Here is a 15,940-nt window from a genome sequence, read left to right as displayed (position 1 = left end):
AATTTTTATTTTTATTTAAAATTAATTTTTTTAGGTACATCAAATAATTTTAACTATAGTGCATGTACACTCCACCCACTAAACACGTGAATTCCATAAATAATGTTAATATTACTATATTAAAAAAAAATTAAGGAATCCCAAAGATTGGCAAACACCTCATTGGCCTTAATGAAGAGCCGGCCTGCTTGCAAGTTCACAATACTTTCAGGGTCACAAAAATTGAGAAGTCTAGTTTTCTCGCAAAAAAAAAAAAAAGAGGGAAAGAATCACTGGGTGGCTGGCGGAGCTTATTTTACAGCAGCAAACAGGGTGAATAAAGCATAAGAAACTTTACCCAAATGCCAAACTGTTCCCACTCTATTCAATCTGGCGGGCAATAGGTAGAGTACACCAGTTATTTTAAATGAAGGTGGACATACCTGAAACTCCTAGTAACCAGCGACGAATTTGGACCACATTTGATAAACCTTCTATTACCAATTTTTGTCTTTTTATCCCATCTCTTCCCTATATAAACTCCCCAACTCCCCCTCTCCTCCTTGCATTGAATTTGATATCATCACCATAACTGATCCCCTCACTTGATCCCATTACCCACATTCTGTCTCCCCAAGCACACATCAAAGGCTCATTTGCCCCGGAGAATTGCCACATTAGTTATGGAGATCTTAATTTGCTTCCTCCTCTTTCTCGTTGCTCTTCTCTCATTTCCTTTGCTAAGTAAACAGAAGAGGAAAAGCAAACACAGAGCTAAGCTCCCCCCTGGTTCAATGGGTTGGCCTTTTGTAGGAGAGACCCTCCAACTCTATTCTCAAGACCCAAATGTCTTCTTTGCTACAAAGCACAAAAGGTTCTTACTTCTTATGCATATAACTGATTATAGATTGTAACCATGCACCTCTCTCTCTCTGTTTTTTTAATCCTTTTCATGAATCTTTAACTTGGTTATGTACATGACGCTACATATGCTAATTCCAGATATGGAGAAATATTCAAAACCCACATCCTTGGCTGCCCCTGCATCATGTTGGCCAGCCCCGAAGCTTCCCGGTTCGTGCTCGTAACTCAAGCTCACTTGTTCAAGCCTACATATCCCAAAAGCAAAGAGAAGCTCATCGGCCCCTCTGCGCTGTTTTTTCACCAAGGAGACTGCCATACTCGGCTCAGGAAGCTCGTCCAATCCGCACTCTCTCCCGAAACCATTCGCAAGTTCATTCCGAGTATCGAAGAAGTCGCAGTTTCCACCTTGGAGTCATGGGCTAATGGGCAGGTCATCAACACCTTCCATGAGCTGAAAAAGGTAGGTTCAGCGTGAATTAAGCTTATGCTGTTTTCGGGGTGAAGCTCATGCTGTTTTCGGGGTCATTTAAAAAAAAAAATTATCTCTTTTATATGAGGTCTTCAGTATGTTGTCTCATTCTGGGTTGATCTACTTGGAGTGTTTTCTTAAGAATTTGCTTTCATTGATGGGTAGCTAGCTTCTCCATAATTTTCTGCCAACTGGGTCCTCCCCCTTCTTTGGATCATCTGTACTTCAATAATAATTGGCTTTCCCATGCTCTACAGTTATCTTTCCATGTCGGCATTCTTTCAGTTCTTGGTCACTTGGTCAGGAATCACAAGGAAGAGTTGAGCAGAAACTACTACATCCTGGACAAGGGTTATAATTCCTTTCCAACAAACATTCCTGGAACTGCTTATAGCAAAGCAATCTTGGTAAGTAAACAGCATAAAAATATATACCATTATTGTGTTCTGCAATTTCCCTGTGTTCATTTTTTTTTTTTTTCTTCTCTTTTGGACAAATTCCTGATCCTGACTCTTTGTGTTTCTCCCCTTTCGGACTAATTCTTGAAGGCTAGGAAAAGGCTTGGTGAGATAATAAGTGAGATAGTTTATGATAGGAAGGAGAAGAAATTGTTGGAGAAGGACCTCTTGGGTCATATGTTGAACTTCAAAGATGAGAAGAAGAAGGGTTTAACCGATAACCAAATCGTCGATAATGTCATCGGAGTACTATTTGCCGCTCAGGACACAACGGCGAGTGCACTAACATGGATTCTCAAGTACCTCCATGATGACCAGAAACTTCTTGAAGCTGTGAAGGTGAGAGAATTGAAGTCCACTGTTGTTGAGAATTTACCATTAAACATGACCCACAATGAGCATAATTTGACAAAGGCTAAATTGATTGCTACTGCAGGCAGAGCAGAAGGCAATATATGACAAAAATGATGGAGGGAAGCAGCCCTTAACATGGGCTCAGACTAAGAACATGCCACTAACATATAGGGTATGCAGTCCTACCGCTTAAAGTCTAGAGCATGGTTTGTTAATTTGGAGGAGAAATTAACTAAGAGGGAAAACATTTCATTCTAAGCTTGAAATGTTTCAAATTTCTGCAGGTTATACTAGAGAGCCTGAGGATGGCAAGCATCATATCTTTCACCTTTAGGGAAGCAGTGGTCGATGTTGAATACAAAGGTAATCATTAACTCTATGTAACTGCAGTCTTACCAATTATCTCTCGTAGGAATAGTTGAACGTGAGACACAAATATAATCAAAGAAAATAAATGTAAATCTATGTTTAGGAGGTCTCAGTTTTTTTTCTTTTTTGCTTAAAAGTTTTAATAATTTTTGAATTTTCAATATTTGTGACAGGATATCTCATTCCAAAAGGGTGGAAAGTGATGCCATTGTTCAGGAACATTCATCACAATCCAGAATTCTTCACAGATCCTCAGAAATTTGACCCATCTAGATTTGAGGTAATTAAAAATGCGATACATGTTTGACCATATCTAGCTGCATAGCTAGCTAGATTTTAGCTTATGTCATCCTCAAACAAGAAAAGAGAGAGGAATTTTTAGTGGCCAGCTAATTGTGTGTGGTGGGGAATGCTGCAGGTTGCTCCAAAGCCCAATACTTTTATGCCATTTGGCAACGGCGTTCATGCTTGTCCAGGAAATGAGCTTGCCAAGTTGGAGATGCTTGTTTTTGTCCATCATCTCGTGACCAAGTTTAGGTACCATACATGTTTGATTTATGAAATAGAATAAGAATTTGAATGAAAAAGTAACCAAATTAAGTAATAAATTTGATTTCATTTTTTTCAATTTCATCTCAAATCAAAAGTACAGTGATAATGTATGGTTTACACATTAATATGGATCATCTCAACAGTGATGTATAGTTTCAAAATTTTCTATTTTTAAGATTGAGAAATGAAAAATAGTATAAAATTAGGAGATAAATTATTTCTAGTTGTGTACTTCAAAAAAGAAGAAGTTATATATTAAAGAAAAAAAGTAGTAGTTAGTGTCTTGGTGAGAATAATAAATGAAAAGGACCTCTCCTGAGGGTGTTTGATGATTTTTTTTTTTTTCGGGTGCAGGTGGGAAGCGGTGGGATCCCAAAGTGGGATTCAGTATGGTCCATTCCCAGTCCCTCTGAATGGACTCCCAGCCAGGTTTTGGAAACAACCCAGCTGCAATCTGAACAGAACCATCAAGCACTCTGCTCCTTAGCCCTTAACATAAGAGAAGATGCTTTCCCCAGTTACCTTCAATTTTCCACTCTGACCCCAATTATCTATGTAGAGCCCTTAAGTTTTAGGGGCCCCTGTCCTCCTCCTCTCTCTCTCTCTCTCTCTCTCTCTCTCAAAAAAGTATATGCACTATGTTTTTTTCCATTTTTAGAACTTGCAATTTGTAACTTTGATTTTGACAGTAAATGGAAAGAGACTCGAAGAGCATTATGAATGGCAAAGTTTTTGCAATTCTTTTATAGTCAAAATGGCACATCACATCATCCATTGGTGATCTATTTTTATTTAATTAATTTAAGGGTATGAGAGTTCATTTTGCCTCACGTGGTTGTCGCGGAGACAGTGGCCTCAAAGTAGCCACGTGTTAAAATTTGATTGGTTTAGTAGATGGGGAGGTGCCCTTGGTTGGAGGGTACTCTTTTGGGACCCAAAACTAATTGGTTCCCCCTTGCTGAGTGGTTACATGCCCTATGGCCGGTGATACCCTATGCATGATTTGTGGTTAGTCCTCTGGCCGGTGACAGACCCTATGCATAATTTGTGGAGGACCATATTCACAACCTTTCATCCCTTTAGTGTATTTTCTTTGGATTCTTTCTTTATTAGATGTTTTTGGAGGCCTTTTTACACCTCGTTTAAGTAAAGAAAATTATGATTAATAGCGTAGAATTCCATCAAAAAAGTAAAAGAAAGTTTGAGGCAAAAAAAGGGAGAAGCAAAAGAGAAAATCTAGGTTTTGTAATAATGTATAGTTTTGATCCAATCGACAATTTGAGGGTCATCCATGTTTCGATCAAACTGATTTTTTGACAATAAATAAAGGACTCATAGACACTGATTCTGAATGGTCAGATTGGTCATCCAAGTACAGTAGCATCATAAATCGGTTGTTGAACAATTCGTTAAGAAAATTTAAGTTTTTGCAATAGTGTGCAGTTTTGATCAACCTACGATTTGGAAGGTCATCCGTAGTTCGATCGAGCTTAGTTTTTGTCAGTAGATAGAGGACTCATAGACGCTGATTTTGAACGATCAGATGGTCGTCCATGTACTGTAGCATCAGATATCGAATTTGAAAAGTAACCACATTTTTTGCGAAATTCTCAACTTTCCCTTTTTGATTTTTAAGATTTCTTGTTGTTAGCCAAAAATAGAGTTATGTGCTCATCGTGATGGCTAAAAATTGAGATCTTGTACCCACACTTTAATCATAGCGAAGTTTTTGAGTGTACTTTCAAGTCCCATAGTTTTTACCCTTTGATTTGAAGGGGTTTTTCACGTAAAATTGTGTGTCTCATGTGGTTGATATTTGTGATTATTTTTTGACTAATTTTGTGCTGCTAAAAATATATATTTTTGTACTACTGTCATATCATAAAAACTGATTTTGTTAATTAGGAGAGAAAGAACTTCTAGTTGTGCTTCCGCAATTTTTTGTTAAGTCTTGTTTCTTCCCAACACACTGATATCAAAGCCAGGTTCGGTATTCTTGTGTAATTATGGATGTTAGCACAAGTAGAATGATTCTTTTGAATGACACAAATAATCAATTCTGACAGAATAAAATGAAAGACCTTCTATTTGTGAAGGCTTTGCATATTCCTATTTTTGCTACTCAAAAGATTGAATCTAACACTAATGAGAAATGAGAGTTTAAGCATTGGCATGTGTGTGGTTTTATTTCGGTAGTTTGTTAAGGAAAATATGTAGGATCACATTGATCAAGAGACACATGCACATACGTTGGGGAAAAAAGTTGAAAACTTATATGCTTCAAAGATTGTCAATAATAAGTTATTCTTACATAAAAAGATGATGCAACTGAAATATAAAGAAGAGACATTTGTGGATGAATATTTGAATGAATTTCAAGGAGTTATGAATCAGTTACTTAGTATGGACATTAATTTTGATAATGAAATTATAGGGCTTTGGTTGCTTGCCACCCTACCAGATTTCTAGGAAAGGTTTCGGGTTTCACTTATCAATTCTACTCCCATTGGTGTTGTGACTATGGAATTTTCCAAGAATGGTGTGTTGAATGAAGATGTAAGTAGGAGGCCTTGAGGTTTTTCATCACCGTCCAAGGTTCTAGTTATTGAAAATATGGGGAGAAGTAAATCAAGAAACGAAAAATGGTAGAGATAAAAGCTGAAGTAAGTCAAGATCTAGATACAAAAATCTTGAGTGTCATCATTGTGGCAAGATGGGTCATATCAAGAAATACTATTACAAATGGAGGTAGTGTTAAACAAGAGAAGAAAGTTTACGAAAGTATTGATCGTGTTGCTACTGCTACCTTTGATGATCTGGTGATTGTTTATGATGAGAATATGATCGACCTAGCATGTGATGAGACAAGTTGGGTGATAGATACTAGTGTTTCACTTCATGTCACTTCACGAAAGGAATTCTTCACATCTTATATGCTTGGTAATTTCGAAGTATTGAAGACGAGTAATGACGACTTGTCACTAGTTGTTGGCATGGGAGATGTTAATTTGGAGACTAACAATGGAACAAAGCTAAAACTCAGAAATGTCATACATGCATCAGATATTCGTTTGAATGATTCAGCAGGAAAGCTTGATGATAAAGGATTTTGTAACACCTTCAATGAGAGTCAATGGAAATTGACTAAGGGCTCCTTGGCTATAGCTCAAGGAAAGAAGTGTTCAAATCTGTATTTGATACAGGCTTCAATTTCTAGAAGCATTGTTAATGTGACAGAAAATGAAAACTCGACTGAGTTATGACATAAACGGCTTAGTCACATGAGTGAAAAAGGGCATAATTGTTTAGTAAGGAAGAATCAACTTTCTGGTTTGAAGAGTGCTACACTGAAGAACTATGCTTATTTCTTGACTAGAAAACAAAAAGGAGTCTCATTCAAGAGTCACACTCCTTTGAGAAAATCATATTTTCTAGAGTTGGTACATTCCAAGGTTTGTGGTCCTTTGAAGGTAAGGTTGCATAGTGGTGCACTTTATTTCATGACTTTTATTAATGACCATTCAAGAAAACTTTGGGTCTATGCCTTGAAAACAAAAGACCAAGTACTTGATGCGTTTAAATAGTTTCAAGCCTCGGTTGAGAGGCAAATAGGGAAAAAATTGAAGTGCATTCATTCTAATAATGGCAGTGAATATAGTGGACCATTTGATGAGTACTATCGACTGCAGGGAATCAGACATCAAAAGACACCTCCTAAGACACCAAAATTGAATGACCTATTTGAAATAATGAATAGGACATTGATTGAGAGAGTCAGATGTTTGCTTTTAGATGCAAAGTTGCCTAGATCATTTTGGGTTGAAGCCTTATGTACAGTGGCACAAGTGATTAATTTGTTTCCTAATGTTCCTTTGCAAAGTGATATTCTAGATAAAGTTTGGTCTGGCATGGACGTCTCTTATGATCACCTGCGTGTGTTTGATTGCAAGGCATTTGTACATGTTCCAAAGGATGAGAGCTCAAAGTTAGATGCCATGACTCATTAGTACGTCTTTATTGGTTATGATGAAGATGAATTTGGGTACAAATTATATGATCCAGTTGAAAATAAGCTTTTCAGAAGCAGAGATGTAGTTTTTATTGAGGATCTGACCATTGAAGACATTGATAAGGCAAAGAAGATAGTTCCACGGAGGAGTGATAACTTGACCAGTATGGATCCAATTCCTTTAACCCTTTTACCAAATCCAATTAAGAATGATATGCAAGAAGATGTTAATGATGACCAATAGGGTATAGGTGAACTTAATGCTCCCATGGATGATGTTGTGGATGATCAACCCCAAGCACCTATGAATCCACCAACAATTCGACTACGTAGATCCACTAGAGACCGACAGTCTTCTACGAGGTATTCTTCTAACCAATATGTTCTTTTGACTGATGGAGGATAACCACATTGTTATGAAGAGGCTATGGAAAGTGACTAAAGATGAGTGGGTTGATGCTATGAAAGATGAGTTTAAATCTTTGCATGACAACCATATATATGAGCTGGTAAAACTAGCTAATGGTAAAAAAGCTTTAAAAAACCTTTGGGTTTACAAGTTGAAGAAAGATGAGAATTCTTCAAGTCCACGACACAAAGCCAGATTGGTTGATAAGAGTTTTAGTCAGAAAAAGAGGATTGATTTTGAGAAAATATAGATTTTACCAGAACTTAGGCATAAAACATGATTTGGGTAGAGTTGGGTAGTTTAGAATATTTCTTTTAGTTTGTTATATTATTATACATTAAATATAGATTTATGATTTTAAAATAACATTTGATCATTGTTTTAGAATGGATCCTAAAGATAGTAACATTGGAAGAAATGAGATTAACGTGAAGGCTCCCAAGGACAAGTAACAATCCTAAATTCTCTAAGAAAAATTGTAGTATTATTGAAGACACGTTAATTAATTTAAATATGTTATTTATGTTTGTGAAAATGCGTACCCATATTTATGACTCATAATTAATTGTTAGATCAGATGCATTAATAATTTAAAATTTTCATATATATAAATATAATAATATAATAATATCCGTGATTTATTTATTTTTGCTGTTATTATTTTTACTAAAAATATAAGAAGTAGCACATTAGACCCTACTGGGTTTGGAGGTGCTATACATACAAATAGATATGAACAAACGGTTTATTCTGAAATTTAGATTTACCCAAAATTTCTTTACATGTGCAAGTTGGATATGAATATGTATTTCTACATTACATATCCAGTTCTCATCAAAACATTCAAACTTAATTTATGAATATATATTTTGACTAAATCTTTAATTTTAATTTTGTATTAGTTTATAAGGAATTAAATACAATTTAAATGTTACTATATTATATTTAAATTTAAAAAAAAATCCCTTAACATGTGCAAGTTAAATATGAATATATATATATATATATATATATATATATATATATTGCATATTCAATTCTCATCAAGTATCCAAATTTAATTTAAGAGTACAAATTTTGACGGAATTTTAATTTCTATTTTGTATAAGTTTATAAAAGGTAATACAACTTAAATTTTACTATATAAAAAAATTATATAGCAAAAAAAAAAATTCCATTAATGAAAGCAGTATAAAAATTAACTAATCTTGTTCAAATAACTAACAAATGTCAAATCATCGATCGGTCAAACATATCCAATATATATTTGATCGAATAATAATAATAATAATAATAACGCAAATAATATTGGAATATATATATATAAGGGGTATTCTCGTAGTTAAAAAAATAAATAAATAAAAAATAGCTTCATGGGTGGAAATCATCGACTATAGCTCACTTACCCCCGAAGCAAGACCAGGGCATGAGACCACTTGGGCATAGTGGGGATTCAAACCCACGATCATATGGATGCACGTCCGATCCCTTACCACTAGGCTACCCACCTAAGTGGTGACTTGGGTATGAAATTAATTATAGTTAAAGCATTAATAAAGATGTAGAAATAACAACAGAACCTTGAGTCCGCAAATTTTGCAATACGCGTCGCTCGCTCGATTTCCGCAGCACGCGTCACTCTCTCTCGATTTCCGTAACACATATCACTTTCTCTCAATTTTTGAAAAATGCGTCACTCGAGGCACGCATCGCTCTCTCTCAATTTTGGCGACACACATCGTTCTCCCTCGATTTTTGTACAAACGTATCGCTCAATATTCGTGACACGCGTCGCTCTCTCTCGATTCTCGTGACACAAGTCGCTCTCCCTCGATTTGTGCAAAATGCATGCTCGATATCCATGGCACATGTCGCTCTCTGTCGATTCTCGCAGCACACGTCGCTCTCCCTCGATTTATGCAAAACGTGTGCTCAATATCCGTGACATGCGTCGCTCTCTCTCGATTCTTGCGGCACACATCACTCTCCCTCGATTTGTGCAAAATGCGTCGCTCGATATCCGTGACATGCGTCGCTCTCTCTCGATTCTCACAGCACACGTCGCTCTCTCTCGATTTCCACAACACTGGCCATTCCCCTATAAGAAGGGTCTATCTTCCTCGAACTTTAAGCTTCACAGCTTTCTACCATCTTGAATAACCACATTTTGGTTTGCAGAGATTAGTTCTTCCCAACTTTTCTCTTGGTTGTCTCATTACTCGAAAATGTTGCCAAATCACCCAACTCCTCAAGTTGCTGAGAGCAGCACTAGATCGCCAATCCAAAGATGGAAACCCAGCAAGGCACAATTGGAGATTTTAAAGAGGCCTTCCGCAGCAGTCAAGGGGAACTCCCTTCTATGGAGCGGGCTATCTTGCTTACAGTACAACTCCAACGGTATGATCCAATAGAGCAGAGAAATGTACGCTTTTGGTTTGAGAATCGTAGGCGTAGGCGAGGATCAGTTGAAGAAGCCACTATCTCAACTACTGCTCCACCAATTATCAATCTTACCTGCTTCACCACTACAGCCCCAAGCAGTGCCCCTGCCGTTTTTCCAACCACTTGTGCCCTCAATATTCCATCTATGAAACTCACAACTAACATCACACCGATGAGCCATACCCCTTACAATGGCAGTATCACAGTCACCACACTAAGAGTTTCGGATAATGCTGGCCTACTCCACCATTGCAAAGAGATCCAATACGCATTAAGACTCATGTATGGGCCGCCAATGACTCGTTATGATCATCCCCACCAAAGGCCACAAGGGGAAGAGGGCAGCTCTTCCTCCCTCGCTGAACAAACGGGCGTTCTCTCCCTTTTTCCGACCCAAGCCGGCAACATTACAAGAGGTTAACTCCGCCAAGAAAGAACCCAGGCAGTTAACAGTGACACCGCTAGCACTTCGATAGATGTTGACATTGATCTAAGACTCTAAAGGCCAGATTCCGTTTCATTATATATATATATATATATATATATATATATATATATATATATGATTATCCTTTTCCACGTCTTCTGAATTTCTTTTACATTTCAACCCCTATCAGACCGACGATTCACACTTCAGTTCCCAAAATAAAATATTTCGCCAGATTAACCCTCGATCTATTCTAAGACTTAGTCAAATCGTTAATCAATTTACTCTTTCAAATAACGCAACCAATTATACAGTACTCATTTTAAGTTAGCAAATTTCAAGGAAGAAATTTTTATAAGGAGGGGAAAATGTGATGACCCAAAAATATATATACGATTTAAAGTATAATAATAATAAAATAATAAAAATGGTCATTAAGTTAATATCAATACATAAGTGTTTTTCTGTAAGATCCTTGATTCCATGTTTGATGCCTAAGAATAACCTTATCTTAGTGAGTGCTCAGAGACCATTGTGGCTCAGTCGCCTCGAGGTTGGCCTGGTCAAAATGGAATTTCATAGGATAAATAGGATAAACACTGTTTATACACGTAAATAAGTACATATATAATGTTTTGATAGACATAATTTGTAGAAATACATAATAATAATAATAATAATAATAATAATAATAATAATAATAATAATAATAATAATAATAATAATATAGGTATCCTATGATGGGCCCACAAGATTGTGTGGGGCCCACATGAGTCCCGAAGTCGTGTGGGGTCCACATGAGTCCCAAAATTGTGTAAGACTCATAAAATCGTATGAGAACTATTAGAATTACGTAAGACCCACTTGGGTCTCAAAGTTGTGTGGGGCCCACATGAGTTTTGAAGTCATGTGGGGTCTACATGAGTCTCGAAACTATGTAGGACTCATAAAATCGTGTGAGGAATATTGGAGTTATGTAAGACCCACTTGAGTCTCGAAGTTGTGTGGGACCCATAAGACCATGTGGCCCACATGAGTTTTTAAAATTCGAATTTAATTCTTTAAAAAAAATATAATGCTAAAACATGGCTTAAAAATAATAACAATGATAATAAAAATAATGATTTAAAAAAAAATTTTAATAATTAATTAATTAATTAATTAAAAATTAACTAAAGGGGAGTGGTGGCAAGCACTCCCACATGGCCTCCATCCCTATCCCATACTCAACCCATACCTAATCCATCCCTTGCCCATGCTTTAATTTTAAAAAAATTATAATTTTACCCATCTCCCCACACTTTTACAAATTTTATTTCTTCCTCAAAATTTTCCTATAAATAGGAAGCTCTCAACCTTCATTTTCACAAAAAATTTTAAAGGAAGAGAAAGATTAGTGAGTGAAAAAATTAGTGGTGGAGAGAGAATTTTTGAGTAAGTTCTCACTCACCTACTTTTTTTTATCTCAGTTCTTAGAGATATTCATTGTATTCGTAACACAAAGTAAAAGAAGAGGTAAGTAAATTTGATTATGTTAGATTTTTATTTAAAATTCATACCCGAGTTTATTTGTAAGTAAATTTCAATTATATTAGTTAGTTTCATAAAATTCTATTGAGTTTATTTTTACGCATATTTAATTATACTAGTTTTATCTTTAATATACTTGCATTTATTTTTGAGTTAAGAAATGTTCTAAACCCCTCGAGTATTTTATATCATTAATTTCTACTCAAGAAAATATTTTTAACACGAAAATTTGTGTGACGTGAGTTTATTTATACGTTGCATATTTCATGAAAATATGATTAAAGATTACATTAGTTGATTTTTTTTTATGTTGCATATTTCATGAAAATATGAGTAAAAATGAGATTTTCATAATATTATTTTAATTATACAAATTATATAATGAAAATATTTTTAAAACCCCTTATGGCAAAGAAAGTTCAAAGTTATAGATGTTCGATACCGTAACTTAAAGTTTAAACAGATCAGAATGCACCCACACTATTTACAAAGTGGTTTTATATGATAGTGGATTTCTCCTGAGTGTACACTTGAGTCGGACCAGGGTTTAATAGGGAAAATCTCACTTAATGATGATGTATGTTGATTTAACTTGACCGGCTAGTCAGCTAAGTCCAGTTTTCGGACCACACAACCGGGTCATGGGGGTAAACATGACTTACGATTAATAGGCCTAAGGGTGGTTTTTACAGTATGTGTATATACATATTTAATTACGTATACAGAGCTATTAATGAATTGAAGGAAAAATGTATATTTATGTAAACAGAGACATTTTTGTGCCTAGATAATGATTTAGTAAGGAAAAATATATTTATATATATATACATGATTTAGTATTATAATTATAGTTTTAAAAGTTAAAAAGTTCAGTTTAACAGCTATAATATATGATTATATACTTTTACTGATAGTAAAAGTTTTATACAGAATTTTTAAATTTACATTTATTAAGCAGTTTTAAAGTTATAGTATTAAATATTATTTTATGAAATTAAAATATTTTGAAAGCTCATTTTGGTCACACACTAATAATAATCTTATTTACTTACTGAGCGTCATCTCACCCCAATCATTATTTTACATTTCAGATCATTTTGAAGAGAGTACTAGAAATCTGACATGGCAAGTGCATGGGTAGGAATAGAAAGAGCACAGTAGAATAAAAAAAAAATTTAATATAATACAATTTAGAATATGTTTGTGTATTTTAGAATTTTAGAAATTCGCATTTAATTAGTTGAGACATATATTTGTAATAAAACTAATTAGTGCTTTGGTAATAAAAATAATCTAGATTTATTTGCATTTGTTGAAAATTTTATATGTAGGAACCCACTTGAGTTCGGGTCCTTACATGGAAGAAGAGCTTTACAGCAGCTAGAGGGTTTTAGTGCACAAGGAAAAGAAGACTATGTGTGCGAACTATAGAAGAGCTTGTATGACTTGAAGCAGGCTTCAAGACAATGGCATAAGAAGTTTGACTCTGTTATGGGGGAGCATGGCTATGAGAAGACTACTTTTGATCATTGTGTTTTTGTTTAGAAATTCGTTGGTGATGATTTCATTATTTTATTGCTCTATGTTGATGATATGCTTATTGTTGGTTGTAATGCTTCTAGAATTGACATATTGAAGTAAGAATTGAGTAAGTACTTTGCGATGAAGGACTTAGGACCAGTAGAGCAAAACCTTGGTATAAGGATAACACGTGATAGAAAGGCCAAGAAGTTATAATTATCATAGGAAAAGTACATTCAAAAAGTACTTCAAAGGTTTAATATGGACAAAACTAAAATGGTATGCACTCTTCTTGCTACACACTTTATGATGAGCGTCAAGAAAATTCCTTCCACAAAAAAAGAGAAGGAAGACATGCAGAAAATTCCTTATGCTTTAGCCGTGGGTAGTTTGATGTATGCAATGATATGCACAAGAGCTGACTTAGCATATTATGTTAGTATAGTCAGTTGATTTTTTTCTAACCTAGGTAGAGAGTATTAAAATGCAGTGAAGAAGTGGATTATGAGATATCTTCGAGGTACCTCCAACTTGAAACTTTGTTTTGGTAATGAGAAACTTGTTCTTTTTGGTTATACAAATTATGATATGGTTGAAGATATTGACTCTAGAAAATCTACTTTGGGTTACTTAATCACTTCTGTAGGAGGAGTTGTGGCTTGGCTATCCAAATTGCAAAAATGTGTTGCATTGTCCACTACTGAGTAAAAGTTTATTGTAGTGACCAAAGCGTGCAAGGATTTGATTTGGATGAAGAGATTTATGCAAGAACTTGGCTTTACACAGGAGAGGTATGTATTATTTTGTGATAGCCAAAGTGTAATTCATCTTGGTAAGAATTCGATTTTTCATGCTACGTCTAATCATATTGATGTAAGGTATCATTGGATACGAGATGTTCTAGATGCTAAATTGCAACAACTTGAAAAAATACATACTGATGACAATTGTGTTGATATGTTGACTAAAGTCTTACCAAGAGGAAAGTTTGAAACTTGTTGCCTGATTGCTGGGATGGCGAGCACCTCCACATAGTTGGGAGGGGGAGATTTGTTGGGTTTGGGTATCCCTCCTATGTGGAGAAACCCATTCAACCCTTTAGCTCATTTTCTTTGGACTCTTTATTGGGATTTTTTAGAGTTCTTTTTACACCCCATTTAAGTAAATAAAATTAGGATGACAGTGTAGAATTCTATTAGAAAAGTGAGAGAAAGTGTGCGGCAGAAAAGGGAGAAGCAGAAGAGAAAATCTAGATTTTTGCAATAGTGTGCAGTTTTGATCAACTGACAATTGGAGGGTCATCCATAGTCCAATCGAGCCAATTTTTTGTTAGTAGATAGAGGACTCATAGAAGGCGAATGTTGAATGGTCATATTGGTCATCCAATTACTGTACCGTCATAAATCGACTTTTGAACTGTAACTACGTTGAGAAAATCTGGGTTTTTGCAATAGTGTGCAATTTTTATCAATCGACTATTGGAGTGACATCCGTACTCTGATCAAGTTGATTTTGTGTCAGTCGATAGAGGAATTATAGACACTGATTTGGATTGGTCGGATTGGTCGTCCAAGTACTATAGCATCAGATATTGGGTTTGAAGCGTAACTACATTTTTGGTGAAATTCTCAACTTTCCCTCTTTGATTTTTAAGATCTCTTATTGTTAGCTAAAAATATAGTTATGTACTCATTGCAGTGATAGTTGAATTTGAGATCTTGTACCAACACTTTTGTCATAGTGAAGTTTTTGAGTGGACTCTCAAGTCCCATGGTTTTTACCCTTTGATTTGAAGGGGTTTTCCACGTAAAATTGTGTCTCGTGCGATTCATATTTGTGATTATTTTTGGACTAATTTTTTACTACTAAAAATAGATGTTTTGTGCTATTATCATATCATAAGTATTGATTTTGTTAATTAGGAGAGAAAGAACTTCCGGTTGTGCTTCCGTGATTTTTTGGTAAGTCTCGTTTCTTCCCAACAAGGTAACCTAGGTGTCTTTCGCTAATCTCCTTAACATTTAAATGGGTACTCTTAATGTAACACCCCGACCCTGAGTGGTCTGGGATATTAACTTTTTACCATTAATTTACAGCGGAAGCAAATAAACTCAATTTTTATTAAATCAGAGCGCTAATTATCCATATTACAATCACTTATTTTAAAAAAGAAAAATTTCACAACATAAATATCTGGCATCATACTAATATTTCTAATCAATCTTTATTTTTCTAATCCCCACCCGCATGCTTGTTAAGCCTGATTTCTAACATGCTCTTCAGAGTTATCTGAAATAAAAATATGTTTGGAGTGAGATGACGCTCAGTAAGTAAATAAGATTATTATTAGTGTGTGGCCAAAATGAGTTTTTTTAAAAATTTCGTAAAACAATATTTAATACTATAACTTCAAAATTTCTTTTAGAATAAATATAAATTTAAAAATTTCTACATAAAACTTTTGTCATCAATTACAACAATAAAATTTTATAATTATATACTATAACTGTTAAATTAAACTTTTAACTTTAAAACTGTATAAACATTTAATGATAAA

The 15,940-nt window shown here is 34.9% G+C and overlaps 1 protein-coding gene across 1 annotated transcript; it reads left to right on the top strand.

Annotated features, from left to right (window-relative positions):
- The first annotated feature begins 542 nt into the window (after positions 1-542).
- On the top strand, positions 543-3,773 carry LOC131155763 (abscisic acid 8'-hydroxylase 4). The gene is made up of 9 exons (XM_058109149.1): positions 543-853; positions 982-1,303; positions 1,570-1,719; positions 1,861-2,109; positions 2,207-2,296; positions 2,409-2,487; positions 2,667-2,773; positions 2,912-3,030; positions 3,400-3,773. The coding sequence occupies exons 1-9, from the start codon at positions 663-665 to the stop codon at positions 3,530-3,532; spliced, it is 1,440 nt and encodes a 479-aa protein (XP_057965132.1). The 5' UTR covers positions 543-662; the 3' UTR covers positions 3,533-3,773.
- Positions 3,774-15,940: the final 12,167 nt, after the last annotated feature.

Source organism: Malania oleifera, chromosome 5 (genome assembly GCF_029873635.1).
Source record: "Malania oleifera isolate guangnan ecotype guangnan chromosome 5, ASM2987363v1, whole genome shotgun sequence".
In the NCBI taxonomy this organism is placed as follows: domain Eukaryota; kingdom Viridiplantae; phylum Streptophyta; class Magnoliopsida; order Santalales; family Ximeniaceae; genus Malania; species Malania oleifera.
This window is presented reverse-complemented; position numbering and strand designations above follow the sequence as displayed.